A 27113-nucleotide genomic window follows, 5' to 3' on the forward strand; every position below is an offset into this window, starting at 1 on the left:
GACACGCTTTCCCGCCGTGCTGACCACCCGAAAGGGAAAGACGACAACGAAGGGTTGACCCTCCTCCAACCAGCCTGGTTTGAAGCCCGTGCAACAGAGGGATTCTCGTTGGAAGGTGAGGAGGTAGGCATCTTAGACCGGATACGCAGGGCAAAAGACCATGATGAGAGGGTAGTAAAAGCCATGTGAGAACTGGGAGAGGGGACGCTAAGGTCGGATGAATGGGAAAGACAAGGCAAATTGGTCTTGTACCGGGGAAGGGTATATGTCCCAAAAGACCCCCAACTCCGCCACGACCTAGTGAGGCTACACCACGATGCGCGGGCGACAGGGCACCCGGGGCGGTGGAAAACCCTGGAACTTGTCTCCCATGACTACTGGTGGCCCCGGATGGTGGAGTATGTCGGGCGGTATGTACGCGGGTGCGACACCTGCAACCGTGTCAAATCCTTCCCCTCACGAAAGGTTGGGAAGCTTACCCCGAACAAAGTCCCTACCCGTCGTTGGCAGGTAATTTCAGTGGATATGGTGGGAGAGCTCCCAGAGTCCAAGGGGTATAATGCCATCCTGGTGGTAGTGGACCGCCTGTCCAAACGTATCCACACGGTCCCCACTGTGACGACCGTAGACTCAGAGGGCATCGCGCGACTCTTCCTAGAGCATGTCTGGAAGCATCACGGGCTCCCTGAGGAGATCCTCAGCGACAGAGGAAGCGCTTTCGTCTCCCGCTTCTCGAAAGAGCTTGCGGATCTCCTAGGCATAAAGTTAACCCCCTCGACGCCCTACCACCCCCAGACAGACGGACAGACCGAGCGGGTCAACCAAGAGATTGAAGCGTACCTCCGGGTGTTCGTCAACCATCGACAAGACGACTGGGCAGATTGGCTCCCGCTAGCGGAATTTTCCTACAACAACCGCATCCACTCATCCACCCACCGAACCCCTTTCGAACTCGACACCGGCCAGCACCCCAGAATGGGGACGGAACCCACACGTACGTCCGAAGTGGAAGCCGCTGACGCGTTTTCGTCAAGGATGATGAAAATGCAGGAGGCGAAAGCCGCACTGGAACACGCAGCGGACGAGATGGCCCGTTACTACGACCGAGACCGTGAGGCAGCCCCAGAATATCGAGAAGGTGACCAAGTCTGGCTCAGCGCCCAGAACTACACAACCGACCGTCCAACCAAAAAGCTGGACCACAAATGGCTTGGCCCCTTTAAGATCGTCAAAGTCGTCTCCCCAGCCGCCGTCAAACTCCAACTCACCGCACGACAGAAGGGAGTTCACCCGGTCGTGTCCATAACCAACATCAGGCCACACCGCCCGGACGATATCGCAGAACGACCCACTGACCCCCGCCCAGGCCCGGAACTCGTAGATGGAGAAGAAGAGTACGAGGTCGAGAAGGTATTGAACTCCAAGTGGCTACGCCGGAAACTCTGGTATCTGGTAAAATTTGTTGGCTGGCTGAGCTCAGAGAACCAGTGGCTCCAGCAGGACCACTTAGCCCATGCCCCCAACCGGATCGAGGAATTCCACAGGACGCATCCCCTAGCCCCGGGAGAGAGAGAGAGAACCACCTGACCGCTTCAAGGCGAAGCGGCTTAAGGAGGGGGTGATGTCAGGGCACACCTGCCTGACCCGGGTCCACCCGGACCCACCCGGCCACACCACACCCGCTCCCCGCTGTCCAACCCTCTCCCTCCTCCTTCCTCTGTCTCTCCTCCCCTTTTCCTTTTCTCTCTTTCTTCCCCTTTTCTTTATCTCATTCCTCTCATCTTCCTTTTCTTGTTTATTTCCTTCTATCTACACGGACCACCTTCCTTTGTATCAATGTACTATTGACCCATCCGGCCCACACGCCCCGGACGGCTCCCCGCTGTGCCCAACACGCGCGCATGCAGCGGACGCTCTCGGGATCCCCCACGGGGATACCCGGATGCCTGCGGCTGCCTCCGAGGGTGACGTGGCACTCGTCATGTGACTCAAGCCGCATGTACATAAATGTACCTGAAGTGGGAACCGAAGAAGTAACCTTCTTCTCACATTCTCCACTTCAGGTAAGTAGTATAGTTTTCCCTTTTAATAACAATAACACATTCTCCACTTCAGTCTAAGTGGCCAGGGACTGCTGTCCCTCCCCGGACCCGCCAGCACGCGCGCCCGGTTTGCACCCCGTGAGGGCCCTTCTGCCGGGCGATACATCCGGACCCCCTCTACCCCGGACGCGTCCCTGACAATCAGCAAAGATGGTATTGACAAACCACTGGAAGGCTGCGGGTGCATTGGTCAGACCGAATGGCATGACGAGCCACTCGTAGGATCCGTAGCACGTGCGGAACAAAGTCTTTCACTCATCGCCCGCTGCTATCCATACCAAGTGGTACGCATGGCAGAGGTCGAGCTTGGTGTAGATCTTCGCACAGCTAGGAACATCTAGGAGGTCAGAGATACACGGCAGCAGATACCTATCTTTCTTTGTGATCTTGTTGAGGCCCCTGAAGTCCACACAAAGACGTAGAGAACCGTCTTTCTTGTGGACAAAGAGCACTGGCACGGCGTGGGTTGAAGATGAAGGACGGATGAAACCGGACGCCAAGTGCTCGTCAAGGAATGTACAGAGAGCCTCAAGCTCAGACTGGGACAGGGAATATAGGGTGCCAAGGGGAGGATGGGAGCCTTCCTCCAACTCAATCTTCAGGTCATATTCACGGTGCGGCACGAGAGTATTGGCTTTACTCTTACTGAAGACATCCGCAAACTCGTGATAAGCCTTAGGAACAGTTGAGAGGTCAACAGGGTTGGACGAGATGGATGTCGAGCACAACTCTGCTAATGTGGACAGATTTTCCAGGCAGAAAGTGACAGATCCATCGAGTCGGGTGGTCCAGGCAAACACAGCCAGGCTGACGATCTCGATGGTGATTGCCTGATGGACGGATGCACACTGTGGGTCGGAGGTTGGATTCCCTTGCGTTGGGACTGAGTCCACAACTACGGGAGGAGAGCTCAGGGTGGTTGGACTGGATTGCTCAGACGTCCGGAAAGTTATACTGCTCAAGACCCAGTCAATCAACGGATTGTGTCAGGTGAGCCAGTCATGTCCTAGGACGATAGCACAAGAGCCATCCAACAATGTGACATAGCATGTCATCGGAGTAACCTCACCAGTGGCGAATTGGATGGGCAGATTGACAGCTTGGGTGATCATGGAGTTCATGGTACCGTCAAACAAACGGAGTTGCAGAGGCGCGACAGGATACGTGGAGATGTGGTGTTTATCGACAAAGGATGTATCTACAAATGTGTCAGAAGATCCTGAGTCAATAAGAGTGGGAAAGTTTCCAGATGGAAGAGAAGAAGGAAAAGACATATTTTTACGGGGTTCAGACCCCCCGGAAGAAGGAAACAGAGCAGAGCCGGGAGCATTCTCCCTTGAAGCAGAAAGCAGATCAGAGCCGGGAGCACACTCCCTTGAAGTTGGAAATCGACCATCATCAGAACAAGGAGAAAAAGAGAATGAGGAGCGGATAGTCCAGACGCGTTCAAGCACAGGACTCTAGACGTACGAGGAGGGTCAGCATGACCAACCGGTTGTACAGGGCCCGGAGGGTCACTATCTAGTTTTTTTCCTCATCTGAATCCACCACAGAATCCATGACATCCTCAGCCTGGGCTGCCCTAGCTTTGGCCGCACAGGAGGAGGACTTAGGACACTCTTTGGCCACATGCCCAGAGTGCCCACAGAAGAGGCAGAGGTTGTTCTCGAAATGACGCTGGCATTCTTCTTTGGTGAGCTTGCCACTCTTGTCAAGTTTCAAGGACAAATCAGAGTCGGGTTGCTTTCTCTTGGACTTTTTAGGGTCCTTGGTAGAGCGGTCAGCGGAGGTGGAAGGGTCGGACATGGAGTCAGGAGGATTGGAGGACTTAGAGTACTTCGAGTTCTTGCCCGAGTTCTGCTTGGAGGAGTCAGGTGAGGTGGCTCAATCTCTCGGACGGTGCGACAACTCGCCCTTGCGCTCCCAATATCGTCCATCGATATCTTGGGCAAGAGAGCGCATGTCATGCAGCGAGCGTGGCTTACCATAACGAGTGATCTCATCCTTGATCCTATCCGGCAACCCATTGTAGAAATGGTGCCTCAAGGCAACCTCACCGTATCCGGGTAACTGTGAAGCATTGCGATTAAACTCGACAACGTACTTGGCAATTCTGTGATTATCCGACATGGTCAGGGTACTTAGACGACGTTCAGCATCACCAAATGGGTTGTGCAGGCCAAAGTTCTCTTCGAGTTCTCGGATGAAGAGTTCATAGTTGTCCATCCAGCGTGGACGGCGATGCGGGTTACCGTGAAGAAGTTCAGGCTCGAACCAACTCAGAGCAATCCCCTTGAGGAATGATGTGGCGTAGATGACTTTGGTATGCTCGTTGACAAACGCTTGGGGGCAGTTCTGGAAGTTGAGTTCGCACTGAACAAGGAAGGTATGGAGTTTCTGAGGGTCAGTACCGTCAAATTGGTCAGGCTCACGAAGCTTCATCCTGTCAGGGACGCGTCCAGGGTGGAGGGGGCTCGGATGTAGCGCCCGGCAGAGGGACCCTCTCGGGGGCGAAGCAGGCGTGCGTACTGACAGGCCCGATCTGGGACTGTAGTCCCTGGCCACTTAGACTGAAGTGGAAAACGTGAATTGTTATTAAAAGGAAGAACTACACTACTTACCTGAAGTGGAAAACGTGAGAAGAAGGTTACTTCTTCAGTTCCCACTTCAGGTACATTTATGTACATGCGGCTTGGGTCACATGACAGGTGCCACGTCATCTACGGAGAGAGCCGCAGCCATCCAGGTATCCCCGTGGGGGATCCCGAGGGCATCCACTGCAGGTGTGTGTGCTAGGTGTAGCGGGAAGTCGTCCGGGGTGTCCGAGCCGGATGGGTCAACAGTACAATGATACAAGGGAAGGTGGTCCGTGTAAATAGAAAGAATAAACAGAAAGGGAGAATGAAATAAAGGAGAAAGAGGAAAGAGGGAAAAGGGAGGAAAGGGAAGAGGGGGAAGAGGGTGGATGGAGGGTGGAGGAAGGATGGGTAGCGGGGAGCGGGTGAGGTGGGCCCAGGTGGAACCGGGTCAGGCGGGTGTGCCCTGACACGTCCTACGGCTGGGGTCTGGGGGTTGACAAGCGGCAGTGGTCGAGCAGGCCAGGGCAGCAATAGCGTCCATCAACTGGGCCAACACATGGCTACCGGGGTCATCTGGCAGCTGATCCTCAGGCAGATCATCACCGCTGTCATCACCGTCACCACCACCATTACCACAGTTGGGTGGGGCGTCTGGCGGGTCCAGAGGATTAGTGGGATCAGGACGTGGAGTAGGGTTATGAGAAGCTTCAGGGTCATAGTCATCAGCTTGGCTGTCCGGATCGACATCTCTCTCAACAGCAGCCGCCTCATCATGGTCTTGGAATATGGAACGATGAAATCGACGGGAGGGTGCAGGAGTGGAGGAGGAGGTAGGGTCATCACAGTCAGCTGTAAAGCTTTGGAATGGCGGACGTTCAGAAGGGTCTAGGTCGTGTCTGCACAACAGTTCTTCAAGTGTACTGAGACCTGGAAGCCTAGAAGAACCAGGTTCAGTGCACGTCTGTGAACGGGTCTGATAAGCTCTAGACACAGTTCAGTGAAACAATGATAGAGCAAGGAAAGAACGTAAGAGCGATTTGAGTTCGTATATACTGTCAGGAACATGTCAGACGCATATCCGGGTGACCCGCAAGGCATGCGAAGTCGTCTGGGCTCATAAGGTCGGAGGGGCGGGACTTTAGCTTCAGCAACTCGGGTGGAGCACTGCGGTTTGTTCTTATGTTGGTGTCCCAATTTCAGACAGAAGCCTTACAATGAGGAGAGGAGTCTAGAGGGGGAATCCAAGTCGATATATGGACTGAGGTACATCCGGTGTAACCTACATGCATTATAAACACAAGTAACTAAATAGGACCGGCCCGGAAGGAGTGGCGGATCAAGCACGATATTAATGAATGAAGAAAGAAACAAATAGTTAATATCGGCAAACTTGGTCAACAAAAGGCAAGCAAGGAACAAAAGGAGGAACAATAGTCTGCAAGCGGACAAAAGAGAAAAGGCCATCTGGCCATCTAACAAGCCGTCCGGCTGGCAGGTGGACAACAATGAAGCGGGCAACCTAGGTTGGTGTCAGGGACTCGTCTGGGGTCGAGGGGGTCCGGGTATAGCGTCCGGGACCGAGAGCCTGGCGGGGGGCGGATCGGGCGTGCGTACTGACAGGCCCGATGTGGGACAGTGGTCCCTGGCCACTTAGACTGAAGTGGAAGGTTGTTATTATCATTAAAGGGGAGATATTGTACTGCTTACCTGAAGTGGAAGGTTGAGAAGAAGGCTACTTCTTTGGTTCCCACTTCAGGTTCGTTTATATACATGCGGCTTGGATCACATGACGGGTGCCACATCACCCTCGCACACAGCCGTAACCATCCGGGTGTCTCCGTGGGAGATCCCAAGGGTATCCGGTGCAGGCGTGCGTGCTGGGCACAGCAGGAGGTCGCCCGAGGTGCCCGGGCCGGGTACATGGTGGGCGCGCTGCAGATGGGTCAATTGTACATTGATACAGAGAAAGTCGTCCATGTAGAATAAAGGGAGAATAAAGAAGAAGTAAGATAAGGAGAAACTGAGGAGGGGAGGATGAGGGGGAAGAAGGGAAAGGGGGAGGAGGTAAGGGAGGGTGGACCGGCGGGGTACTGGGTCAGGTTGGGCCGGGTGGAGCCGGGTCAGGCAGGTGTGCCCTGACAGTTGGAAGGTACGCACGTGGGGGAGGAAGTGTGGATGAGGGTGACAGGTGGACGGATGGATGGACGGATGATGATGATAGCAGGCGGGACAGGCCAAGTGGCACTAGGACGCATTGATGGAAGTGACAGATATGTCAGGTCGTGACACCAAAATAAGTACGGACACAAGGCCCTCCCACCAAAACTAGTGCTACACACCTGGAGCGGGAACCTACAGAATGAAGAGTGTCAACCAGACAACTGGCTGAGCAGCAGTGGGGTTTTAGTGGGTATACCAGACCCCCCGCGACTGGGGGCGCCTGGGAGTCCCACACCACGTGCATAACTGCATTTCCTCACAGTGGCAGTCCCGGTTCAAGTCCCAATCTATTCCCGGGGATCACCGATCCCCATCACAAACCCCAAATACAATGTATCCACGAAAGCTACTGGGGTTCCACCAAAAAAAAAAAATGCTAATTGAAAAAATTGTCGAATTGATTTTTAATGATAACAATAAAATCGGTGGGGGTCCTGTAACCTCGCATTGGCTCGGAGTCATTGTTGGGTGCCCCTCTAGTCTCTAGTGTATTGTCTCTGGGCCAAATTTTCGGTTTTCCATCGGGAGTTTCTGTCTGGATGAGATGATTAGTCGAGCTGGGTGGTTTCTGTCTGATGGTTGCATGGGGGCACGGGGTGGGGGGACAGGTCTTTTTGTGTGTTTTTTATACGAAGGGACGTTACCGTTATTCCGGGTTACCTGTGCATATGTCCTTGATGGTTTGGTTGGGTAGATGCTATATCCATAAGGAACTCTTGTTGGTTGTCCAGAGGGTAGTTTTCCGGGCTGGTCGCAGTTGCGATTTGGGTTGGTGCAGGGGTTGGTGTGGTGGTTCTCACTGTTTCCAGTTGTTTTACTAGGGACGCGTTTGTGTCGGTGAGTTGTTTTGCGATGGCTATTGCATCGGCTAGGGCTTTCTGGGATTCGGGGTCACGGTTCAGGGCAGGAGTAATGTTGAGGTCTGTTAGTAGGGTGGCTAGTTTAGTTTTGGTTGCACTTGGGAGGCCCTCTTTTTTGTACTCGTCGGTGATGTCTTGGTATTTGTGTGCGTGGCTTACTATGTTGTCGAGGAGGTGGTCGACAGTTTTGATGTACCTTTGGTGTCTTTCGCTTGGGGTTGCGTCTTCTGCATCCCAGCTTATGTTGGTGTGGGTTCTGTATGCCACCCTTGGGGTGGCTGGTGAGGAGTTTGGGGAGTTGTCAGGAGAGAATATTCTTTTTCTCTTCTTGGGTGTGGATGGGACTGCAGGTGGGTCAGGGCTGTGGCTTGTTCTCCCCGGCGACACGCTTCGGGAGCGAGGCCTTTCTGGCGGAAGGGTCAGTGTCTGGTTCATGTAGCGACTTACCTTGGAATTTTTGACATCTCTGGATGGCTGATACCCTGTGTGCCGAGTTCAACGAAGTGAAGCGAGTACTCTAGTTGCTGATCATCGAGTACCGATGTTTAGTAAATAATTGCCTTTGGAGGAAATTCTAAGGCAGTGGTGACATGAAATATCATCTAGAGGCTCCCCCAGTATGCCCAATGTGGCTGCTGGTTTTGGGTCTAAGAGGTTCTCCTTTGCCGTGATGGATAACGACGTGGATGGCACTTACATGACCCGTTATCCTGCATTGGCCTTTTGCACCGTTCTGTGCCGCCTTCTTCCATCACCTTCCACTTTCCTACCTTCTTGCTCACAGTAGTCAAGAGACCATGGGCACAAGTCTATCTCCCTTCCTTCTCTTACGAAAGCGCTGAGTGGTTCGCAAAACACGCGGCTCCGCACCTAATGGTTATTGCCCCCACCCACGTTACCGAAGCGCGGTTCTCCAAAGGACCAAGAGGCACAAAGGAGTCGTCTGGCCAACATTCCCAGGAGCCATTTCAACTAACCTGTTTCGCCGCGGTTCTCCAATGCATCAAGAGGCATGCTTACGTGTCTGGCCAACAATGCTCGGAGCCGGCATCCATTGCCAACAAATCCAAAATGTATACTCCCCCCCGGAAACAGTGTACGAGTACCCCTAGGCGCTCCGAACCCACGCATCCATATGTTTTACTTCCCCTCTTGTACATAATTTTTGATCTTTTGATCCGTGCCCTTGGCGCCTCATTCGGGCAGCCTGCACGTGCACGTTAAATATCCAGAGCTCACACACACACACACACATGAAATATCATGGTTTAATATTCTTATTTCACACGACTAATCTCGACGGTAATTGGCGCTGAATGGTGCCGCATGGTCCTGCGTTGTTGCAGCGTAGATGGGACTTTGCGGGTGTTCACTATCCTGGGTTTTTCACGTTCCTCACGTGTTTTTTGACGTGCATGTGACACTGGCAGAAGGTTTCCTTCCGCCTGCTCCCTCAGCGCTGCCTTCGCGTCTGCTCCATCGGGACTGGTAAGTCCTCAGTTGGTTGCAACAGGGGCTGGAAGCTTATATGTGCGCCACAGACAAGTCGTCTGCATCTAAGCTCCTTTCTCAAGTTCATATTGCGCTGCGCTTTCAAGTAGGCCTACTTTACCTTGCGCAAACTCCGTGCAGGTCTCACTGTAGCGCCTGTGCTACTTATTTCAGCTTCCTTTAGTTGTTTTACCTTCTGTCGCGTCTACCCACCACCTCCCCTTTCACCAACCTGATATCTGATGTATCTCGCTGAACTGTGTATTTGGATAGTCATGTATTCTGTTGTACATTACAGGTCGCACAATGCCCGCGCCAATTCACAGGCCGGGACCGCTTGGTTTCCGGCCGTTTCCACTAAAAGCGCTTACACCGTCTGATTAGACTATTAGTGCAACATTTCGCAACCATGATCATCATCGGCCGCTTCCGAAGGGAAGCAGGCCAGAGCCAGCTGGCATCGGAACCCCTTTCTTTTGGGACTCCCCTCTCCACCAACCCCCTGCCACCGCTTCTTTTCAACTCCCAATGATCTTCACCAATGCCACCGCTAGTTGCTTCCCCCGTTCCTTCCTGAGACAAAGTGAGATGGCTGCGAGTCAAGGCTGAAGCATCGGCGATGACGTAACAACCTCGATCTCCGGGCCCTCGATCGTGCTAGGCTCACATCGGCTCCCGTCGGGTCGGATGCCACATCTTTTACATAGCATTGACCAGTATATTTCATGGTCGTATTCGTACTGATATTCCCCACCAGGTAAGGAAGCATCGAGTTGATTTGCAGGGAAAAGGTCTAGCAGATTAGGGTTGAATTTCTGATGAAAAGAAGAGGAGGTCGGATCCGGTGCATAGCCGTGCGTCCATTGTTGAGATAGCGCGAGGGAGGGGTGACGATGAATTTGCGCATGCGGTAGAAGGGAAAGGGAAAGGAATATAGTACAGGGGAGGAAGTTCAACGAGCATTAATAAATATTCAATCTATTTGTAGGAAAGAAGATAAGAATACGGACACAGACTTACAATCTTGTAACCAAGCACACATCGGTTATATTGAAAAGAAGTTGTCAGTACCATGGCTAGTCACAACTGCTAATTGCGACTCTCACCTTATCTCTTGTAACAGGGTCCAAAAAAGGCGATATCCCTTTAAAAAAGAAGTTCAAAAGCGCAGGGAGGTTCACGACGATTGCCTTCCCTAATCGTTCTACATAATGATTCTGAACAATACTCAGGAATTTACGCCCGTTTGAGATGGAAGGGCTGTTTCGCAGTGTCGTACTGTTGTAATCGACCAGACACGCCATAGATTCTTGGCCCGATGGCATTAAATCTATCGCTCGTTCTCTGACATTGATGTACAGAAGTATAGAGGTACGCAGATATTCCGGGTACGGTGATAATAAAAATTTAAGTACGGATGTTATGTGTGACGAATGAAGGTCTGCGCTCACATGTGGAATACAAGATGTCTGATTTGCCTTGGGCTTTCCTTCGTATTTTCCATACCTGGTCGGAGATACATTATAGGTCTTCCTTCATTATCAAATCCATTGAGGATAATCTTCCCAGTGAGCGCTTCTTCCTTGACCTCATCCGCTGGTATGATATCGGGCTTATACTCCCGGCGCTATAAAAGATCAATAGATGAAACCCCATCCCGTAATCATTTAAGGAAGACCAAGAAATTGGAGATGATAAGTTCAGGGATGTACGAATCGCGTGGTGACCTAGAAAATAGAACATACCCATTCAAGTGTCCCCTTTATGCGTCGCTTCGCCTCTTCGAGCCTCCACTTGCTAGCCCTCATATACCTCGCGGCGCACCCGGGATCCTCGAGCCATTTCTCCTCATTAGGATAATATGCATCAGTCTCCGGTAGCATCAACGTCTTGGCATACTATGAGTGTGTCGACGGGCCCGGGAAGTATCAAGGGGCATACATGCGCAGCATAGAACATTAACAAGCATGGGTTCCAATGTTGCCGAAGGGACGTCAAAACAAAGCATTCATTTCAAGGTCAGAGGGATATTGTTGTGGAGACGTACCGCTCGAAGTTCCTCAGTTTTCGCTTCCTGCTCTTCAGTATACTGCCACACCTTTGGCTTTACATTCGGCAAAGGAGCCAACAAAATCCGACCAGTCCGCACGATCGCACTGCCGGTGGTGACCGTTCCTAGGGGCACGATCCCAGTCCCTCGAGCTGGAATCCCTGCCAATTCAGGTTCTCCAATGACGCCATTACTCGATAAAGGCGAAGAGGCAGATTCAGTCCGCACATCCGAGGGTTCGCTACTGGATGTTGGAGAAGCCATGTAAACACGCTAGCAAGGCGCCGAAGGCTCGCTTGATTCTTTCCAATTGTTCAGGTGACAGTGACCAGGTTAATATGCAGGCCCTGTGACTCGTGAGTTCAAGACCCTCGCAGCAGTGGCGGGATGCTGGGACAGACTAATCAGATGTCAAGGTCCAATCCAACAGGAATTAGGGTCCCGGAACGCTGCATGAGCATGCTTAATCATCCCGTGTTCAATCCCGAGCTGCCGATGGGATTCTCTTGGCGTGCGAAACCTCGAATTCATGCTGACAAATGCGAGGTTTTGAATCAACGGCGCCCGTGGCCCGTCAACAACAATATTGGTGATATTCGGCCAACTCCTCCGAATTCAAAATATCGACGATGCGAGTATCCAATCCAGTATTACATGGGTTATGGAGACAACAATGGTGAACATTTGTTACGAGGCAAGAAAAGCATTGTCATGAACCAGGAATAACCACGGGCTAATGATAGTGGTGATGTTGAATAGTGAAAGGAATGGCAACCTCGAATACGCAGTTGTAGAACTCGCACAATTATACTTGAAACCAAGAAAAAAGCAGGGAAAAAAGAGAACAACAATACAGATGAGGGCATGCACATGTTGTGAGGGTATACTTATACGGCAGATGCAGCTATGAATTAATAATTTCCTCATCCAACTTGGAGAGCTGGACTTTGAGCTCCTCCACGCGCTTTTCAATCTCGGCGAGGGCTTCCTGCAGGCTCTTGAGATCTTCACTTGACGAAGATTCGGCTCCTACCGGCGTCCGGGGTTTGGGAGGCGAAAGCGCCGCAGATGATGACAGTGGTGGTGGTGGCGGCGGCGGCGCAGGTGGGTGTAATGGGGTTTCAGGTCCCGATCGAGAAATGACACCTTCCAACAATACCCTCAAAGCCTCCGCCTTCAAATTTTCGTTCTCCAGTCCAGTCCCGTCGTATGGCGAACCAAAATGTCGACGCTTCACCGCGACTTGTTCATACCTGGCATTTTGGAATTTGGCCAATGTCCAGATATTGCTTAGCACAAGTGCGACGATGACAACCGTGACGAGCGTGGGCCGAGACGTGTTCTCGAAAATGTCACAAAGGATTTCAAAGGCACCACTCGCACTTTTAACACCAACACTCCAAGCCCCAGTAAAGGTGTCCAGTGCCCATTGAAGACCTTTAGCTGGAGTCTCGAGCTGACGGGCTTTCCGGGCTTCTTCAGGTGTTAGAGGCGCTTCCTGAGCGGCAGGGATCTGAAGCGAGGTCATCTCAGCAACCGCGGCTTCTTCCGGTTCGCCTTCAGGGAAGAACTCGGTCTTATGCTCCTGAATGTAGCCTCTCATTGCGGCTTCGAGGTCCACATGATACGAACGTTGGCCCTCCATGGCACCTTTTTCGATCATCGCTATTTCCAAAACCCGTCAGCCAGGATATAACGAACAGATGATCCCCTTACACTTGATAAAGCTCCGCCCGGTCCACTCCACCATGCTTGTAACGATAACATTAGTGGAACAGGAGCCTGCCCACATCAGGCATGTCCTCGTCTTCACCGAGAATACGTTGCCGCTGGGCACGCCAGGGGTCTTCGCCGTCGTCAGGGTTGTGTAGTAATCATTGGGGTCGGCGTACAAAAATTCGTTAGTGATTTCACACTTTGTCGATTTTGGTCCTAAATTATTGTTGAGGGGTTTGGTGTACGTCATCGTTCGTGATAGAAGATGTGACCCGGTGGACTGAGGCGACCATTCCGATGATTGAATATCTGAAACCAAGTGAGCATGAGCTTGTTGACAAGAGAGGTCTGATCACACCAGTCAGCTTCTGATTATTGGACATGAAATCTCTCATGAATCCGCTGGTCCATATCAGATTCTGAATTTGCTCTGGAGTCCCCGGCATGACGCAATTCATCATTGTTTCGCTTAAATGCTGCCCCTGTCTTAGGCATGCACACTGCGTAGCCTTATGCTTCCTCTCCCCGAAATCACCATCCCGACCGGTCGCTGAGGCATCTTCCGGTGCTATGAAAGAGTCATTGCCAACGGCAGATCGCAAACTGACTTTCTCTCCATGTTGCAGACCTCCTCCACCCTGAGGCGACGAGAGTCTCCATATGTTTTGAATAACGTCGTACGAGGTGTCCCTAGTTATGAAGGATGCGAAAGTGTACTTCGCATTACGCGTCGTGACCTGGATAGCATTGGGAATGACAAATGCCGTCATTTTCTTCTCAAGAGAGGTGACATCGCCAAAGGGGATCGTAACCTAAGTTGAAATGTTTTAGCGCACTCGATTGAAATTGGAAATTGTACGTTCACCTTACATTCGTGACCCAACCAAAGATATTGGCATGGAAGCACATGTGGTTCTCGGAAATGTATAATCGTCCTTGAACAAGAATATCGCGTTGCAAGGCACAGCCATAATCTAAGGGATGTTTGATGACGAACAGAAAGCCAACATAGGATCAAAATCCCCACCTTCAATTAGATAATCATTTCCAGGTACGTCAGGGAAAAGGTCATGGAAGTCAGCGTTCCGCTTAGAGCTGGCAACGGCGAATCCAGTGACTGGAATATCATCATCATCGAAGCTGAACCCGTCCGGCGACTCATAAAGTTCATCTGACAACTCCCCTGGGTACCCATCTGGCTCTTCGGATGACCTTGGCGGGGACGAAAGACCAGGAGCGCTACGAGCTAGAACGTTGTCTATGGATGTTCTTGTAGCATGTTTTGTCCCATTTCGCATTGGTGTGGCGCCCTTGATAGGCTTGGAACCTGGTAAGGGCCTCGGTATGGGGGGGCTATTCTGCCCCCCAGTCGCATGGGTTGCCAGCGACATGCCTGATGATGCCAGCGCTCCAGCAATACCCCCGGCGGGGCCACTCGCCTTCTTGGGGCTACTCCAGCCGCGTAAGCCTTTCTTCTTTCCAGAAGTGGACACATTCGAACGGAGTGATATGTTATCAGAATCTTTAGATGGAGCGGACAGATACGCTGAGGATGGTAATGAGATCGTTGTCGGGGACATGACAAGCGAAGCAGGTGGTGGAGAGTTGTCGGGGGTGTGCTCCAAACCTTGCCGTTCTCGTACAGAACCCCCGTCACTTGACGCAAGCGACCCTCTACGGGAAGCAGGGGATCCTTTGGGCTTCACCGAATTCTGCGACGACTTTTTCCGAAGGAGCGACACAAGGGATGTCTTTCTGCTAGGAGATTTTGTTGCCTCTGGCCCCCATCCTGGGGGCTTGAGCTGTCTGTTGCTGCTGCCTACGAAGGGGTCGTTGAAGACGGGGGCATCTGGAGCGGGGCGAGGTGTTGTATCTAATGCCGAAACAGGTTCATTCCCTATGGTAGGAGTCGCGAGGCCAATATCAGGTAGATCATGTGGCTGTAGAATCAGGGGCGGCGGTCGGTCTCGGTCTGGAGTCGGCTGGCCTCCATTTGCGGTACCAACAACTGGCAAGGAATCAACTGAGATACGACTAGAGTTTGCTGGAGACATAGTTAACTCTGTACCCTTCTCATCCTCGCTTGTCAAAACCAATCTGGGTGCAGCAAGCTCCGTAAGAATTTTGTTCGGTTGAGCAGGTAGTGTACCGGGGGAACGTCCGCCTAGCGTGGCCGTCCTGTCTTTAAGGCGGGAAAAAAGACCTCCGCCAGAAGGCATGTTGAATCGTCAGCCGTGTGGGTCAAACGCGGTCGGAGGCTGGCCCAAGGTCGCAGTTCGGAGTTCGGCTTGCGTGCAGCCTTCAATTCACGTGAGCGGCGTGTACAGCCATTGCATTCATAACAAAATATATTACATCGACATGTGCACTTGGACTTGGCAGTCTTATGTAATCAGGGGACCACTTTGATTGGTTCTCATCTCTAGGAGAATTTCAATGCTACGTCAAGACATGAACCATTTTTTTCCTACTCGCGAGGCAGTTACTTTGAAATGAGAGCAGGAGGAGTCAATCCAGCCGACAATCCGCGCCCGCCAGCGTACTCGACATTCGCGCCGATCTCCTCTCTGTCAATGGGGTTTAGCCGCTACACTGAAAAATCTCCAACTTAAAACATACTCTATGCGGAGCAGTTGGTTGTACTTCGCCACGCGCTCGCTCCGTGCTGGTGCACCAGTCTTGATCTGGCCGACACCGAGGGCAACAGACAAGTCCGCGATGAAGGTGTTCTCCGTCTCACCGGAACGGTGGGAGACCATCACACCCCATCCGTCGCTCTGAGAAAGTTGGGCTCTATAAAATGCATGGATCTTGAATGTAGGGTCAAGATTTTATGGAACATCGCCATACGCTTGAATGGATTCAGAAACCGTTCCGATTTGGTTGACCTTAGGTACTGTCAGCGGGACGATCTACTCGAGTATTGCCGTGGCTTGCCTTAAGCAAAAGTCCATTACAGGCCTTCTTCTCGATAGCAGTCTTGATACGAAGGGGATTGGTAACAGTAAGATCATCGCCCACAATCTGGATTCCGCTCTCCTTGGTGAAATGGGTCCAAGCTTCCCAATCGTCCTGATCGAAAGGATCCTCGACGGACACGATGGGATACTTCTTAATAAGTGAGACATAAAAATCGGCGAGCTCCTTTCCGCTGAGATACTTGGACGGATCCGAGTTGGGATCTTTGAAGTTGAGATCGTACTTCCCTTCCTTGTAGAACTCTGAGGAAGCGACATCCAAAGCAATCTGAATCTTCCCCTCGTAGCCTGCTTTCTTGATCGCCTCGACAAGCAAGTCAAGGGATTCCACAGCGCCAGACACATTGGGGGCGAAGCCGCCCTCATCACCGACATTCGTAGCTGATCGAATACGTTTGGCTATTTCGCGGGCCTCTCAAAGCGCAAGACGTACCGTCAATTCCATACTTGGCATTAATGACCTTCTTCAGGGTATGGTAGGTTTCGGTTCCAATCTTTAGGGCTTCAGTAAAGCTTGTCGCGCCAGTAGGGAGGAGCATGAACTCCTGGAACGCAAGTTTGTTGCCGGCATGAGAGCCCCCGTTAATGACATTGAAGGCGGGAACAGGGAGCACATATGGTGGCTTGACACCGGCAAGCTCGGCGAGATGCTGATACAATGGCACATCCTGCATGTATGCGATTCATTGAGTCGGAACCAGTCTAAAACACTATCTTGAATCACCCACTTTCTCAGCAGCACCGGCTACGGCGGCTGCGATACTGACACCCAAAATTGCATTGGCACCAAGTAGCCCTTTGTTTGGGGTGCCATCGAGCTTGATCAAAAAGTCATCGATGTCCTTCTGAGCGGTAACTTTAATCCCAGATTCAATGAGCGCGGGCGCGATCTTCTCGTTGACGTTCGTAACCGCCTTGAGAACGCCCTTTCCAACGTACTCGCTCTTGGTCCCATCACGCAATTCCACCGCTTCATGAATACCAGTGGACGCTCCAGAAGGCACTGCAGCCCGAAAGCGACCTTGAAATGCCAGGATGAGTATGATCGAGGGAGAATGAGTTGGATCGGAGTCATAACCAGCCTTTCTTGGTGTGTAGGTCGACTTCGACCGTAGGATTACCACGAGAGTCGAAGATCTAGCAGCGAACAAAAGGTTTTTGACAGTATCCAAAGTTTACTGACGGTATAAGCTTACCTGGCGTGCGTGGATCTTGGTGATGGACATGATGGTCGATGAGTGGGAGATCGTGAATCGATGGCGAGCTGACGGGGCTTCCCGGTCCAATTATAAGTGGCCGAAGGAGTTGCTCGCAATGGTCAGCTTCCCGTTGGCTGCAGACGCTTGCGCTTGCGGCAGGTCTCGGTGCGATAGTACCCGTACGGGTGATGGAAAGTCGAAAGGCAATTGAAAGGAGAATTCCTGATGCGAAATCCAAAAAAATTGTGATGTGCTCAGCGAGCCGCACATGTGCATGCACAGGCCCCGACACAAACCACAAGTATGCACATACAACAATACTAATGAAGATGGATAGGATTAAGTTGTATGTAGAGGAATTGATGCTGATAGGTGAGCTACGCATTTTTCAGCAAGGCTCCTTGTCCTAGGGGGTTGATAAAAAAAACTTGACGAGAGTGAGATTCGAACTCACGCCTCTTTCGAGACTCGAATAGGACACGTGAAGACGCGCAAGAAGGGTTATTTCTTGAGTCGAGCACCTTAGACCGCTCGGTCATCTCGCCACTCGAGAATTTGGGGGCACCGCGGACGTCATGAGTTTTTAAGGGAGAATACTGCCAATCGACCGTAATTTTGCTCTCTGGAATGGCTTTCACCCAGCACATCACCGAGATCGACTGGCTCATCAGTTGGTTCAAAACACTGCTGTGCTACCCTTAGCTTCGTCATGGAAGAATTGCTGCTCCACGAAACCCACCCAGTAAATATGGCTATGATGTTGCTGATTCGGCGGGGTGTCAGATTCCGATCAAATAAGGACAATTATTTCTACTAGAAATACATCCTCGATATCCTAGGAGATGCAATAAGGAATCCGAGCAGACATCAGATGTGCGAACAAAACACATAAACAGCGGGACAGCGGGAAAGTTTCTAGTCACGAGGAAGAATGAGGCATTGTAAGTGATGATCTGAAAACCCTGTGGCTCACCTATACGGGCCGGAACCGATCTGGCACAGAATCATCACCATTGCTCAAGATAACTTGTCCGGCATATTCTTGCCTCAGTTTCACCAGGTCTTCAGGCAAGTGATCTGTCCAGGATTCGTCATTGAGTTGGATCTTGAACAGCTTGCGTTCGTTCCCATTCTCTTTTGAACTCGCGTACCCCGCACGGCTTCGAAAGAGAGAGCGAATGGAGTCGCTCAAGGCGGAGACGCTGCTAGAATGTGACGAACTGAGGAAGTAGATGAACTTCAAATTTGACAATTTGAAATCTCGTGGCACAACAAATGTCGGCTCGACGAGGAGGGATAGTAAACCACCGATGTTAGGATTGATGCCACAGCCGAATTGCTCAACATTTGGATGGGCATGCAAGAAGGTTATCATGGTTGGCGGTGTGAACGCGTGCGCCGACAGCCAGAGGGATATGAGAAGGGGAAAACGCGTCGCACTCCCCAGGGCCCGGTCTGCCCACCGAGTGTTCAGGGAGCGAGTGGCAATGGAGAGGTATCTCAGTGAAGGGAAGTCCATGTTCCAGATGAAACTGCGTTCTTCATCACTGTTGTCGGGGAGGTCGATGTCAAGAACTTCGAGGGACGTGGACGTGAAGGGTGGGAGGGCCTCAGTATGCTGTTCATCTTCGCTAAGGTGCTGAACCCATCGCAAACGCTTCAAGCTGGTGCAACGGGGAATAAGTTGTAAAATCCTTCGGGTAGGTCGCCCAGCCAAGTCGTAAAGCTTCAACGTGACCAGCTTTGAAACCATCTGATCATTCCAATCCATGGATACAGCACCCATATGGTATGTAAGTCGGTATGAAGGGGAGCTGACAGTGGATGGATCGAGGAAAGTAACAGTGTGGTTATCTTCATCTTCGTCATCATCATGGGATAGCGGAGAACCACCGTCCCACGCGAACTCTCGGAGATTCGACATGGGTACATGTAGCGGAAAGATGGCCTTCGCCGTTGCATGCTGAGAAGTGGATATTGAGAGCCGTGTGCATCGCTTCAAATAAGGCTCGATCTCCTTGATCCATTCGCCAAGTCTCTCCCTGCTCCATTTAATGAACGTATTGTCCACAATAAGATGTAGTCGTAGAGGGGCCACTTTAGATCTTTTCAAGTATGCACTCATTCGCGGATCATAATGACCGGCACTAATAGCTATTTGCGTCCAGAGGAATGAAGCAGCCAAAGCGACTTCTCTCCAGTGGTGGCAGACTGAGGTAACAGTGGCGAGAAAGGCATATTCTTGGTCTCGTGCGTCGCCTGTCTGGGCACCAAGGCGGAAAATCTCCGCAAGAAGCCGATCAGGTAGTCGGTGGGTGGGAGAAGAGGCATTCAAGGAACGATTGAGTCCACATTGGGCCAAGGCTAATTCTCCTTCGACACTACTCAGGGTTTCTTGAATTACGGAAATTTCGGATCTTAACGCATATAGCCGTGCGTGCCATTTCCCGGGTCCAGAATTATTGAGCACCCTACACTAACTTCTGGCTGAGATTGTGGATTTATTTGAGGGCAAAACGCACTGACTCTGAAGCCGTGACTTCTGCAATCCGACCGTTGATTCCCTCTTTGCTCAGCGCCAAACGGGCCTTTAGCGACCGGATGAGCGAGCGCTTGACACTAAAATGACCAGGTAATGCCATCAGTCCACGCTTGCGCAAATCTCTTGTCCGGCATACCTCTCATTATCGGCCATCTTCATCCGTGCTAAACTGGCAATCCGAAGGCTCAGAATGTCCCAGCAGCTGCACACAATAGAAATGTGTGAGGAATCACTGATCCGAACACTGGAACCTCAAGTGCTTTGCGAGCAGGGCCCGGATTCTTCCAGGGATGAAGTCATGTGACTGGCATGGCGTGGGATAGTTTAGCTGAACAAAGCGCTCAAGCGCTTTGGTAGCACTTGTGGACACCTCATTCTGGGAAAACTCCCTACTTCCTCTCTGTGAGAGTCGTCCCTGCTCTCTCTTGCGTTTTGAATCGTATCATCTGGCCGCTGGGGTTTTGATTGCACCCTGTGATTCCCTCGGTGATCGGGGAATATTTGGCCCCATAACTTAGGCGGGCACCCCCGACAGTCACAATCCCTGAGATGAGCATTCGCACCTGACCTGGCCATTGGCCCTGTACAATCACTCATTCGAGGGTGATATACGGTCATTGAGTGAAAATAATGTATTACTGTAACGAAGAAAAGTCCCGCTGAATTATACTGCAAGATTTGCTCCTTAAGTGCTCTGTCTCTCAGAAGAGATTCCTCTTCATTGATGGCCAAGTCGTTTGGTGCCCTAACATTGGGCCCCTTTTCAGGGCCACCTAAATTGAGGCCTGATGAAACGCTTTGCAAGCGGATTGCCGGAACATTCCCTCTTCCCTGGATTTTCATTCAAGGCGCATGCTTTGGGAGCCTTTTGTTCGAGGGGCCATTGTTTATATCGAAGGCAGGTACCAAGCTTTGTGAACATCTTAAAAACTCAGACCCGTCACTGAGGCAGCCCCCATCACCCTGCACTTCAACCAGCGACTCACACTTTCGACATGTTTGAGCAATTTTTCGATTCCTTCCGAGGGACACAGAACCCATTTATTTTCGGAGAAGACCTGAGCATGGCCAACCCCACTGTTCGTCGTCCATCACCTGACACGTATGAGAGTTCATAGCTCGAAAACGATGGCTCACTGAGTAAATTCTGGATAGCAACCAATTGACACACGGTTCCCTCGTGTCTCTTCTCCCAAATTATGAAGATATTGTCATCCCAGAGCAGTCAGAATGGTAAGCCAGAGGCCATCCTTGTTCGTCGCAGTCAGCTCTTGAGTGTGTTACAATATTAGTCCGCCTACTCTTTGGGACCTCTACACCGAGATAACGTACGTAAGAAATGCCTTCATCCATGCAAAAACTATGTGTTAAATCGCATTGTTACCAGGCTACCATATAACAATGCAGGAGGCTCTCGTTTGCTCCCCTTACGCGCGCTGTCAGTGGAAGCCTCCGCAGGCTCTTGGGATTACAGACACGGAACGTGCGGACCGTTGTCGATGTTCTCCTCCCCTTCCGGCACCAGTCCCAATCCAACGCGGGGCATACAATCTGAGTACGCAGGAGAAGACCCCGACGTTGAGGGTGAACCAAATCCCTGGTATGGGCTGTCATGCTCCGCGCCCGCGCCAGGTCTGCCCCAGCCATCATCCCAAGGGACCCGAGTGGGCTCCTGCCGGTGTTCGGACTCGAATCCTCCAATTCCCTCCAGTTCGTCAACTCCGGACAACACACCGAACAGTCCTTCGTCAGATTTCTCTGACCTTCCCTTCATTCCCCGAGCACTCTATGCCTACGGTGTTAAGAGAGATGCAAAGGCTAAAAAGGCTATCGGAATAAGCACAAACGATCGCCGACCGTGCCCGTTATGTTCTGACAATTTCCACAAGTCAAGATCTGCTTCATCATCGAAGGAAAATGATTGGTGGAGGCATCTCCAGCAGGTGCATCTCAAGAACGATACGATCTCATACATTGCGAAAAACCAACGCATCGACATTGTTGCGCTTCTGTTCTTTGCAACCCTTCGGGTCCGTTTCGAGGAGCGCCACGATGAACAATGGTTGGAGCCCACTCGCGAAGAGCACGACGAGATCACGGCGTTCTACTCGATGTACGGTGAAGATCGAACAGCTGGACCAATCATCAGTACGATCGAGGAAGGAAAGGGGTCTTATCCCAGGTTAATGGCTCGACTCGAATCTTTCATCCCTTCCTGGTGTGGTCACTTCATCTGTCCATCGTGCGAGGCGCCGATAGGACGCGATCGGGCCAAAGATCGCCACCCTCCCGGCCACTGTAATGGGAGAGGGGGAGCTCTGCCTCCTCCAGAATTTACGCCATGGCCACTGCACCCTATGGCACCTGATGAACAGACTGCCAAACGCCCCCGCCCCTCTCCAAATCCCGATGGTGATGATTGCACCCCTCGACGGAAGAAGCCGTGCAAACGAAACCGTGGAAATTGAATGCTCCAGCATCACTATTAATCCCCCGTTGCCGCTCTCGAAAAAGTGCCTCTCCAGGTTTTGTTTCAGTTGTGTAGACTTGCTCATGGCACTTCGTACTTATTGGTTGAATTAGGATCTTACCAAAACGGACCAATCAATATATAACCTTGTAGCACTAACTATAATGTCGCCCTTTGGGATTGCGCTTATATTAGGTGTACAAGTTGCAAGTCAGTTTTCATGTAGTGCATCATCACATCCCGTCTATCAGAGACTTGAGCTTGGTTCCACTTAAAATCTCGAAGCCCTTTTCCTTCGTTACCTGCCAGGTAAAGGTTAACTTCCAGACCGATTTGACTATGGGGAACAGACTTGCCTGGGCGAGCTGAACGTTGTGCTGATCTAGTTTTTCTTCCATCACTTGTTTAAGAACGCGTAATGTGAGAGTATGTGCCTCATCCAACGTCATGTGCTGTGGGCACATTGGCTGAGTGTTGAACAACGCAAATCAAATTGTCTAGTGGTACCGACCTTATGATATTTATCCTGAATCTCACTCTGAGCAGCCTCTGAACCACTCCCTATGGCCTTTGCCTCATATTTCGTGAAGGTCCCTGAGGGATCAGTGTGATACCTTAATGCAATGAGCAGACAAATTATCGTAACATGAAAAGCGGCTTACAGTTGAGGCCCAAGCTCGTCAATTCCGGCAATCAGCAGCGCAACCCCAAACGGCCGACTCTGTGCGTGTCCAAGGCGTTTAGGAACTCCCAAAGCAAGCGCCGATGACATACCATCAACGCCTCGTCACCATGTACTCCCTCGCCAAATCGCAGTGCAAGGTCACAAACCGCTTGCGTCACACTCTCCACTTTGATGGGCTCATCATATGTGAAACGGTGGTTCTGCGATGTAACCCTGGCGTGATCGATAATGGTGCGCGCGTCTGCAGTGAGACCTGACATGGCACAGCCCAGATGAGTGTCTATCTCCATGATTTTCTCGATAGATGATGATTCGATTAATGATGACTGGACTCGCTTTTCGACCCCAAGAGTCACGCCTTCTGGGGTAACAATCCCCACAGTTGTGGATCCAAGCTGTGAACAATTATTACGCAATTCATGCACCAAAAAACATGGCATACCTTGATCGCCTCGATAGCATATTCAACTATGCGGAATTTAGTCTTGGACAAAAACCGCGACTTGGGTGCTAACCTTGGAACAAGCGGCCTTCCGGCGAGAATGTGTTAACACCCCGATCTAAAAGTAAGGGAAAGAGGCTTATTTCGATGCTACAGGTGTGGACACTTGAGCAGCGTACCATATTCTGAGCGGGTTAAGAACATAGTTATTGGACGTGAGGACGCGAGTCCTTGGACGCGTGTGCGCGTGACTGTATCACATGACCTGGGACGTGAATTCAGATTCATATGAGCATGGTTCCGCGTTCGAGTCAATTTCCCACCTTTGGTTTGCACTTGCCACTTATCTTGTTTGGAGTATGTTTGTGCTTCAACCCAAGCATTGTCACAAAGCAAGTGTGTTTACGCTCGAGTTGCTCGAGTGAATTCTGCGCCATCGAAGGTTGGCTGCAGCATGCAGTTGGGAGCATCAATGCTGGCGAGAGCGGCAGTCATACCATACCTGCCTCTCTCACTCTGTTTATAATGATACGTCAATACCAGAGGGTTATCCGCCTGTCCTCCGCGACTTAGTAATAGTTGATCCTAGGCAGGTGACCAACCTCTCTTTAACGGGAAGTTCAGGAAACCATAGAAAAGGAATATATACCTCACGAGTGGACACAAGAAAGGAGTATCGCACAGATAATATTATTTCGACTCAAAATTTCGCTGACCGCGGACTCGGACGGCTGAGCGGATTCTCGACTATTTTAGATGCATGCTTAGGATTCCACTCTTTCCTGTTACTTCATGTATACGTATTACAGAAATGAGTGCAGTATTTCAATCATAGGCTGCAATGCACTCAACCTCAATGAGTACGTCTCTTGGCAGACGAGCCACTTCCACAGTCGAACGAGCTGGCTTGTGACGTCCAAAATATTCAGCATAGACACCATTCATCTCTGCAAAATTCTCCAGATTCTTAAGGAATACCTATGCCCAGACAGGCAATTATTTAGCTAAAGTCTACTAGACACCCTGATAGAGTCGACGCACAGTAGTCTTGACGACACGATCCAATGAGCTTCCTGAAGCCTTTAGCACTGCATCTACGTTCTGCAAGACTTGTTTCTTGAAGGTAATTAGTCACCATACGGAAATCAACCAACCTCTTTATTGCACGTACCGTTTGCTCCTTGATACCACCCTGGACAATTTCTCCTGACGAGGGGATGGCGGGTATATTTCCCGATAAGAATACATATGGTCCAGCCTTTATGGCTTGAGAATATGGACCTATTGCGCCAGGAGCATCTAGATCGCCGGTGGGGCGAACAATGATGGAGGGTCAGTTCACTTCAGGGTACCGATCTGGAATCACACGTGTAACCTAATGTTGACACTTCTGTTATTTCTGTAGGCATAGAATAAACGCAACCTAACAATGGAGCTTTTATGAGGAAGTTTCTTGGCCAACAAGGCTCGAGGGGTCAAATGCAGTTGAGATCGCAGCGGAAATCTCATTTTATGATATGTATTGATTGGACACGTTATTTACTCAGCCCGCGTGATCCTTAAATACATAAGTAGCACCCGGAGAGGTCCGGGAATCCCAAACAACACGGACAACGCGTCGCAACGCGTTCAACAAGGCGAACTTCGTCCGTCTCTCGATTGCTTTGTTATGCCGATTGAGAGACGGATGTTGGGGATTGCAGAAGACGCGAAGGCCACGGTTTACAACCCTACGATATGTTAATGTCTGCCCACCGACGCCAGAAGCTGGTCGCTCAGCTGAGGAGAATGACTCACAGAGGGTTCTATGTACTCAACAATCAACGCAGTCGGCGGCCCTAGGAATCTCGGCTCACATCACACGCGTTTGCACGCCGGAACCACGGCTAGAGCATCTTACTGTTCGTCATGTCGCCGTGTTGGAGCGCGCCTTCACCCAAGACCATAACCCCACGCATGCGCAGGAATGCTTGATAGCTAACCATCTCAATGTGTAAGCTAGGTCTAAGCCCTGCATGTTACCTTGTATCCTATCCATTTCCACAGTGAGGTGCGCGCTGTCAAAGCCTGGTATCAATTTCAGAACTAGCAATTTCCGGAGAGCTCATTCAGCAGAAACGTTGAGAGCCCGTCAGCAGCATTTTCCTACATTGGATGAAGTTGCATGCACGAGAGAGCTACCCCAACCCCGTCCCCGATCTGCTTACAACACGTCTTACCACCCCCAACACGCGCGTTATATCTGGGAACATATGGTATCTTCGCCTCCTAGCTCTCCCCCACCAGTTCATCGGCACAAGAGCCCCTCTCCTCCCACTTCGTCCGTGCATATGCCTGCTTTTAACTCCAGCTCGTTCTCATCACTGAAACGGAAACCTAATGTCACTATGGAATGGGCGTGTGCAAACGTGTCTTCGGCTTCTTGTACAGAAGAGACAGACCAGGAAGTCCTGACGCCGTCCGATTGCCAATCACTCGCATCAATTCCAACCACCTCCACTCGCTTGCCAGAACTGACACCATACGGGCCCCCGTTGCCTTCCAAGGCATTAGAGAAGCCCTACGGAAACTCGCGCACACTTTCTCGATCACACACTCTCGGTTCCAAAAGCTTCTCGACGCTGCGTATTCCGTCGACGCTTCAGATACGCACTGTGCGCAATGCTCAGGGGACCCCAATCGTACGAGCATCATCCACCCCTTTGCTCCCCGTATCAACCTCCAAGAAGCGTACACATCAAGAACGATCTGCTTCCGGTGGTTCAACGAGGCAAAAAGAGATGGATGCAGCACTTGCTCTTTGTGGGCTGTTGTCTTCTTGAGTGAATACAGACCGGCCTCCACCTTCCTCTTTCAGCATGCCCTCCATTCTGGCCGTAGCTTACGCTTGCCTCATAACCTATATGCTGTCGCATCACCACATCAACATCGCTTGTTACACAACTGTTTACGTTAGCTACCTGCATGTTGGAAGGCTCCAAAACGATTCACCATCATCTTATTCTTCGTTTCACTGCCAACACAACTGCATCAACATTTTTATATACTTCCCATTTCAACCAATGTCATGATTCTGGTTTGTCGTGTAAAGACCGTGTTGAACTAAACGTGCGTGGATGATCAGCATGCGAAGAGCCATCAGTAGATATGACGTACGCGAGGGAAAGGTATGACTCTGAGTACTGAGACCAGGGTTGTTCTCTATTATGCGAAGAGTGTTCCTAGTGGAGTGACGGGTTCTGCCGCGTCGGGGGACTGAAGGGTGGCACGTGGCACAGTTGATGGACAAGATAATTCTCAACAAGCTCTCAGTCCGAGCTCCTCTTGGTGCATTCCAGTGGCCAAAACCCGGGTCGGAGGAGCTATCACAACCATTGGTCATATCAGCCGCAGCACCTCTCTCAGTCGAATTAGCGGCATCGTCAGACTCCCTGCCTAACTCCGTGAACTATGGCACCCTTGCAAAATTAATTGAAAGAGTGGTCGCTGGAATACTTCCAGGCGGCGAGATCAACTCTCTCGAGACTTTGGGATACGCACTTTGCACGGACTGCCTGAAGACGTTCCCCAACTTGGACGAGATCAACATCGAGGTCGAGAAGCCTCGAGCTCACTTGTATGCCAAGGGTGCTGGAATCAAGATGACAGCTCAAAGGGGCGATGTCACCTGTGGAGACGTCGCAAAAATCGCTGCCTCTCGTTTTTATATTCGGGATCTTGAGTTTTTCACTGTTATTGGAATCAACCCTGGGAGCGAGTCACAAACAGCTGATCCGTAT

The 27113-nt window shown here is 51.1% G+C and overlaps 11 protein-coding genes and 1 non-coding gene across 12 annotated transcripts; 3 read left to right on the forward strand and 9 right to left on the reverse strand.

The window, feature by feature from the left end:
- Window positions 1–7335: 7335 nt before the first annotated feature.
- EI90DRAFT_3092626 (uncharacterized protein) lies at window positions 7336–8635 on the reverse strand. Its single transcript, XM_039062443.1, has one exon. It carries the CDS (start codon window positions 8194–8196, stop codon window positions 7558–7560), a length of 639 nt encoding a protein of 212 aa, XP_038908181.1. The 5' UTR covers window positions 8197–8635; the 3' UTR covers window positions 7336–7557.
- A 378-nt stretch (window positions 8636–9013) lies between these two features.
- On the reverse strand, window positions 9014–9612 carry EI90DRAFT_3092634 (uncharacterized protein; the record flags this gene model as incomplete). The annotated part of the gene is made up of 3 exons (XM_039062444.1): window positions 9427–9612; window positions 9303–9358; window positions 9014–9249 (listed from the first exon to the last, which is right to left on the reverse strand). Coding segments are annotated over exons 2-3 (244 nt in total), but the record flags the coding sequence as incomplete, so codon positions are not given.
- Window positions 9613–9851: 239 nt separating this feature from the next.
- Window positions 9852–11566, reverse strand: EI90DRAFT_2950510 (CRAL/TRIO domain-containing protein; the record flags this gene model as incomplete). The annotated part of the gene is made up of 5 exons (XM_039055393.1): window positions 9852–10067; window positions 10353–10596; window positions 10704–10879; window positions 10998–11150; window positions 11300–11566. The coding sequence occupies 5 exons, from the start codon at window positions 11564–11566 to the stop codon at window positions 9852–9854; spliced, it is 1056 nt and encodes a 351-aa protein (XP_038908183.1).
- A 333-nt stretch (window positions 11567–11899) lies between these two features.
- On the reverse strand, window positions 11900–15340 carry EI90DRAFT_3092641 (uncharacterized protein). The gene is made up of 5 exons (XM_039062445.1): window positions 14046–15340; window positions 13889–13992; window positions 13377–13830; window positions 13019–13327; window positions 11900–12967 (listed from the first exon to the last, which is right to left on the reverse strand). Exons 1-5 carry the CDS (start codon window positions 15235–15237, stop codon window positions 12207–12209), a joined length of 2820 nt encoding a protein of 939 aa, XP_038908184.1. The 5' UTR covers window positions 15238–15340; the 3' UTR covers window positions 11900–12206.
- Window positions 15341–15500: 160 nt separating this feature from the next.
- On the reverse strand, window positions 15501–17222 carry EI90DRAFT_3159813 (enolase; the record flags this gene model as incomplete). The annotated part of the gene is made up of 8 exons (XM_039066248.1): window positions 15501–15585; window positions 15638–15811; window positions 15869–15906; window positions 15956–16377; window positions 16430–16664; window positions 16725–17017; window positions 17118–17133; window positions 17193–17222. The coding sequence occupies 8 exons, from the start codon at window positions 17220–17222 to the stop codon at window positions 15501–15503; spliced, it is 1293 nt and encodes a 430-aa protein (XP_038908185.1).
- Window positions 17223–17624: 402 nt separating this feature from the next.
- EI90DRAFT_t291 lies at window positions 17625–17740 on the reverse strand. Its single transcript has one exon. It is a non-coding gene; the product is annotated as a tRNA-Leu (tRNA).
- A 179-nt stretch (window positions 17741–17919) lies between these two features.
- On the reverse strand, window positions 17920–19665 carry EI90DRAFT_3092646 (uncharacterized protein). The gene is made up of 2 exons (XM_039062446.1): window positions 18169–19665; window positions 17920–18110 (listed from the first exon to the last, which is right to left on the reverse strand). The coding sequence occupies exon 1, from the start codon at window positions 19318–19320 to the stop codon at window positions 18169–18171; it is 1152 nt and encodes a 383-aa protein (XP_038908186.1). The 5' UTR covers window positions 19321–19665; the 3' UTR covers window positions 17920–18110.
- Window positions 19666–20348: 683 nt separating this feature from the next.
- Window positions 20349–22358, forward strand: EI90DRAFT_3294613 (uncharacterized protein). The gene is made up of 6 exons (XM_039067439.1): window positions 20349–20358; window positions 20414–20635; window positions 20716–20839; window positions 20893–20970; window positions 21030–21065; window positions 21125–22358. Exons 2-6 carry the CDS (start codon window positions 20590–20592, stop codon window positions 22203–22205), a joined length of 1365 nt encoding a protein of 454 aa, XP_038908187.1. The 5' UTR covers window positions 20349–20358; window positions 20414–20589; the 3' UTR covers window positions 22206–22358.
- Window positions 22359–22440: 82 nt separating this feature from the next.
- EI90DRAFT_3147771 (uncharacterized protein) lies at window positions 22441–23538 on the reverse strand (the record flags this gene model as incomplete). Its single annotated transcript, XM_039065552.1, has 8 exons — window positions 22441–22509; window positions 22564–22659; window positions 22719–22821; window positions 22870–22928; window positions 22982–23287; window positions 23335–23360; window positions 23408–23452; window positions 23514–23538. 8 exons carry the CDS (start codon window positions 23536–23538, stop codon window positions 22441–22443), a joined length of 729 nt encoding a protein of 242 aa, XP_038908188.1.
- Window positions 23539–24159: 621 nt separating this feature from the next.
- Window positions 24160–24743, reverse strand: EI90DRAFT_3136999 (YjgF-like protein; the record flags this gene model as incomplete). The annotated part of the gene is made up of 4 exons (XM_039064825.1): window positions 24160–24312; window positions 24376–24450; window positions 24506–24633; window positions 24710–24743. 4 exons carry the CDS (start codon window positions 24741–24743, stop codon window positions 24160–24162), a joined length of 390 nt encoding a protein of 129 aa, XP_038908189.1.
- Window positions 24744–24915: 172 nt separating this feature from the next.
- On the forward strand, window positions 24916–26156 carry EI90DRAFT_3159818 (uncharacterized protein; the record flags this gene model as incomplete). The annotated part of the gene is made up of 2 exons (XM_039066249.1): window positions 24916–25327; window positions 25381–26156. The coding sequence occupies exons 1-2, from the start codon at window positions 25324–25326 to the stop codon at window positions 26154–26156; spliced, it is 780 nt and encodes a 259-aa protein (XP_038908190.1). The 5' UTR covers window positions 24916–25323.
- Window positions 26157–26615: 459 nt separating this feature from the next.
- On the forward strand, window positions 26616–27091 carry EI90DRAFT_3137001 (uncharacterized protein; the record flags this gene model as incomplete). The annotated part of the gene is made up of 1 exon (XM_039064826.1): window positions 26616–27091. A coding segment is annotated over one exon (476 nt), but the record flags the coding sequence as incomplete, so codon positions are not given.
- Between the last annotated feature and the right edge of the window lie 22 nt (window positions 27092–27113).

Source organism: Cantharellus anzutake, assembly GCF_015039405.1.
Source record: "Cantharellus anzutake strain C23 chromosome Unknown EI90scaffold_176, whole genome shotgun sequence".
In the NCBI taxonomy this organism is placed as follows: domain Eukaryota; kingdom Fungi; phylum Basidiomycota; class Agaricomycetes; order Cantharellales; family Hydnaceae; genus Cantharellus; species Cantharellus anzutake.